General features: G+C 53.4%; 1 protein-coding gene across 1 annotated transcript; it reads right to left on the bottom strand.

Moving 5' to 3' along the window:
- Positions 1–2,391, bottom strand: LOC144120241 (neprilysin-2-like). Its single transcript, XM_077652642.1, has one exon. The coding sequence runs from the start codon at positions 2,389–2,391 to the stop codon at positions 1–3; it is 2,391 nt and encodes a 796-aa protein (XP_077508768.1).
- Between the last annotated feature and the right edge of the window lie 2,535 nt (positions 2,392–4,926).

The following is a 4,926-nucleotide window of genomic DNA, read 5'->3' as shown; positions in this document are numbered from 1 at the left end:
TTACTTCCACACGTTGCACCTTTTAGCTGGGCTCATGCGGGAGCCACGTTTGCATCCGAAGGCATCCGCAAAAGCGGGCAGGTTCATGAGCGGCACGTTAACGCGCCACGGAGCAGGCGTAATATGGAACTTCCGCTGCTGCTTCCACAACTCTTCGTCCCTGAAGTCGCAGTGGGCAGTCGCGAAGTTGTAAAAAAACATTTGGTCCAGCGTCAGTGAGTCGGGAGCAGCCCGCATACCGCTGGGTGCAGTCATGTTGGCGCCAGCGTATCTTGTCACGGCATCTCTGTACAGCCGGAACAGCGGGTACGCCATTGCATTGTCCAGGAAGTCCAGTTCCAGGGTTCGCATCCTAGCGCCTTCGACAAGATACGGCTGGTGCTGGGATTCGATGCACGTACTGATGTTTTCGTACGCCTCCAAGCTTCCGATGCTCCACCAGAGGCGGGAGCGAAGCTCGGCGTCCACCGAAGAGCCACTCCTGGCGAGCGCCTCTAAGAGGCCGCGTATCATGTTAGCCGCCACTACACCGTACGTGACAGGATGGATGAGGTTGCTGAGCTGACTAAGAAACGCCACCGTTGCGTGCGGCACAACCAAAAGGTTGCCGGTGTGCTGTAGCTCATAACCTGGCCGGAAAGCCGTAAGAGTGTAACGGTTATCGTACGCACGCGACGTTGAACTGCCCCAGACGTCCCAGTATGCAGCCGAAGCCACAGAGTAAAGGTCGAACACAATGCGCGGGAGTGGATGTTCAGGCCACAGGTGGTCAGTGTGCTTTCCATCGTCATTTTTCAGTGGCCATGGGGATGTCATATTCAGCTGCACTGAATTCCGCCGGTAGAGCTCGTACTCCACCAGATTGCACTGGGCTCCGAACTCGAATCGCATAGCACGTAATTTTCGCGACGCCGTGTCCTTGTCGAAGGCGTCGAACCAGGAGCGGCCAGAATCGATCAAGCCGGCGACCAGGTGCATGGACGCGTTGAACAAATGCCCCAGTTGTAAGTCCATGTGGCTTCGCGGCATGGTGGCAAACTCCTTGCCCAGCGTAAGCTTGGCAACGATGCCAGTACCGTATCTAAACAATTTCTCCATTAGCGTCAGGCAGGCTGCCTGCCGCTCGCCAAGGTCTGGGACGTCGTAGCTGTGAGTGAACTGGAGCAGGTATTCCGCGTCTTGTCCCAGCACAGGCGCAAGTTCGACAACGGCCTTGTAGGCCATGTAGTTCGTGACAATGGCGTCCCAGGCACCTCCAAGCACTGTGCCGAAGTTTCGGAAAAATATGGCGTCCATCACAACGACCTTCGTGTCGTTTCCGATGCTACCATTGGCATTGGCGATCAGGGAGTTGAAGTAGGTTGGCCAGTCCCAGGTGTCAGTGAAAAATAGTTCGTCCAGCGACACGTACTTCTCTCGGGGAGGCATCATGAGCTCTTCATCCGAGGCCAGCATGAAACTCTCCAATCTTTTTTCGAGCTGCATTATCTTTCTTGCCGCTGAACGGGTGTTCGCCATGGTGCAGAGACTAAGTGTCTTGGCCACGAAGTCAGCGTACATCGAATCGGTTGAGTCGACGAAGTTTGTGAGAAAGCGACGGTACAGCGTGTCCGGAGCCGACAACACAATGTCGAAGCCACCGACTCCACTCGATTCCCTTCGAAGCAGCACCCTGACCTTGAACAACGGATGCAGAGCCATATGTCGGTCTCCGGCGGCTACCACATGCGCCAGCTGTCCTTGGGCTATTTCCTGAATGGGCAGCGCACTGGGCAACCCGATCACCTCGAAGATGTCTCTGAGCTCAGCCGAGATGTTCGCCCTCGGGACCGTGTCGTTGCGGCAGGCGTCGTAGATCGACATCATCCGCGACAGGAAGTTGTCTTCGGTTGGCTCTCCCTTCAGCTGGACATAATAGCGAAAGAACCGTTCAATGTCGACCATCAGGTGCGTGGTGGCAAGTTCCGCGAAAGGCCTGGTCAACGCGCTACCCATTCGGAACCAGCGCTGGGCGTTGCAAGCGTGGGCGTAAAAGTCGTCGCACGGGTCTTTAGTCACGTCGGCGGCTCGGAGGATGTAGTCCCTGTTCCACTGGCAAAGCTGCGACCGGCACCCATCGTCGGCCGTGATGGACTTAGCGAGCTGGGCGCGTCTCTCGAGCCAAGGCTGGTGAGAGTCGTTCGTAATGGGCTCGGCATGCATCCTGGCAGTGTAGACCATGCCACTGACCCCGAGTAAGATGGCGCATCCGGCGGTGGACAGCAGCACGACGGCGAACGCAGGCACTGTGGCGATGGGGCTTGGTGTATAATTCGGAGCGCTGACTGGGCACGGCAAGCGCGACTCCCCAAAGCTTCGCCGCCCCTGAGGTCGTTCTTCGTGGTGGCGCATAGAGAAGGCCAGGGGAATGGAGACAACACAAAGGAGGCCGAAGGGCAGGCAAAGTGTCGAACAAGGCACGTATTAATAAGACCTCTCGCAATGGTAGGCTCGAGGGCGCGAGCAGGTCTTCTTCCTCGTCTAAGTCCATCTTCGTCGTCGTTCTCCTCATACTCGTGGTTTACATAAATAAGGGGCTCTGGTTTACTTAAACATTAGTCTGGGGTAATACAAAAAACGTGCATATTCGCCGGGAATAAATCAGTGCAGCTGTAGTGAAACAGCTTCATTGTATCTGGAAGCGCGGGTGCCGTCTCTTACTGCAAGGTTTCGCCTTTTGACAGTACAAACGTTTTTAAAGTTTTGCGACTCGGAGCAGCATACATCCGAGTTGATCTTCCTAGGGCAGCGAGCGGAGTTCTTGGGTGTCGGATGGTCTCGCCTTCAAACTCCCCAAATCTGTTTCGTTTAATCTTTGCTGAGCCCACTCAACGTGCGAATACCTGAAATTGTTCCGGTGCGGTCCATCCCTGCAAATGTGTCTATCATCTACGATGACATTTATCCACGTAATGCAAAATTACTGCCTTTCTCATGGTTAAATGGTATGTTGCAGGATTATGTGTCGACCTTCAGCTCACATGTTGCAATTGCGACTGATGGCTCGGTGTGTGCAGAAAAGGCAGGTGTAGGTATTTACTCCCAGTCCCTTGACTGGTCTTTTTATCTCCGTCTCCAAGATTTCACTCCTATCTATCTGGCTGAGTTTCTAGCAGTGGTTCGCGCTCTGCGCAAGGTACCAATTTCTTTATCAGCAGTAATAATAATTACGGACTCGTTATCTTTATGCACTTCCCTCTCGGCGTCCACTGAATCGCAGCTCTTTCGGATTCTAAAATTCCTGATCCCTCCACACATCACATCAATTCGATTTCTTTGGGTTCCTGGGCACAGGGGTCTTCTATTAAATGAATCAGCTGATGCTTTAGCGAAGGCAGCCCTGAGTGGACCGATTGTTGACCCGCTTCCAACTGCTTACATCACGGCGGCACGCTTTCGACGGTACACTGTAATGAACGAATTGGGCGCATCAGCGCTTACTTCCTTGGACGACTTCCAGCACCTACTATTCCCATGGAGAAGCTCAGTCTGGCGATCGCGCAATCTTGAAGTTTCCTTCATGAGGCTTCGTTGCCGAGTGCCGTAACTAAATTTTTACCTATACAGGCCTGGTCTGGCGATCTCCCCATTGTGTCCGTATTGTGCGGAGCCGGAAACAATAGAGCACTTTCTTCTTTTTTGCCGTCGCTACTCATCGATTAGGAGGATTCTGTATTTCGGTTTTTACAACCACTTATAGTAATCCCTACCCCTTCTTTGCCTAAATTTTAGTTTGTATGACCCCCCCTAACCTCCTGCAACCACCTCGGCTACGAAAACTGTGCAATCCAAATTTTGGTAGGTCATCCCATGCTTGCCACATGCAAGTGGTCATTTAAATAGTCACCGCCTGGTTATGGCCAATCCCCCTTGTGGGTATGTGCCATTGTGTGAGGCCAACAACAACAACAACAACAACAACAATTAATCAGACCGGTGTTCTGGTTGGCTACACAGTGGCGTTCGTCGTGTTCATCGCTGCCCCGACGGCTCTGCTCTGCTGGGAACGATCGGCTAAGTTTCGGGTGGCTGATTGTGGCATTTTCTCTCTGCGTCTTTGCGCGGTAAGGCAGTAAGCCCGGGCTATGTCCACCCAGTCTTCCGACCAGGGGAGTTCCCTCTGGTCGGCTTCTCTGTCCACTGATCTCCTACCGTTGGAAGCTTTTTTGCGCAGTGGTGTCGGCAGTATCCCTGTCGCGCTGGTGCCTAAGGATGGTGGTGCTATCAAGATGAACAACCCTGGTGCTGTTCGGGCTGCTCTCCAGTCGGCGACTTCTCATTATGAGTCAATCTCAGAAGTTCGCCAGTTTGGACGCGGCGGGATTCTGTGCAGATCGCCAGACCTCGCCTGTGTAAGAGATTTACTAAACTCCTCATCCTTTGCCTCCCTTCGGGTAAGCTCCTTCATCCCTTCACATCTGGCGCGCACGAAAGCTATTGTACGAGGCGTAGACTCTTCCCTGTCTCCGGCAGAGACTCTTGAGCTTCTGTCGGCTGCAGGTGTTGTTGCTGTGCACCGCTGTAGCCGGGATGTAAACAACGTGCGGATGCCCACTGAATCAGTGATTGCTACCTTTGCCAGCACTTCCTGCCCCTCTGAAATCAAGGCATGGCCTCTAATTTTTCGGGTAGACCTATTATCATCTCGGCCTCTGCAGTGTAAACACTGCTGGCGCTATGGACATAGCGCTGGCGGTTGCAAATCCAACTTGAGGTGTTGCAACTGTGGGGATGGTCATTCAACGAGCACCTGCACTGAGAAGAATGAGAAGTGTTGCCTTTGCGGTGGTGCTCACTCTGCAAACTACTCAAATTGTCCCTCTCGAGCTCAGGAAATTCAAATTCTGGAAATAATTGACAGGAAACGCTGTTCGCGCCGTGACGCTA

The sequence above is a fragment of the Amblyomma americanum genome, chromosome 2 (assembly GCF_052857255.1).
Source record: "Amblyomma americanum isolate KBUSLIRL-KWMA chromosome 2, ASM5285725v1, whole genome shotgun sequence".
NCBI classification, from domain to species: Eukaryota; Metazoa; Arthropoda; class Arachnida; order Ixodida; family Ixodidae; genus Amblyomma; species Amblyomma americanum.
The sequence above is the reverse complement of the archived record's forward strand: the minus strand, read 5'-3'. Positions and strand labels throughout refer to the sequence as shown.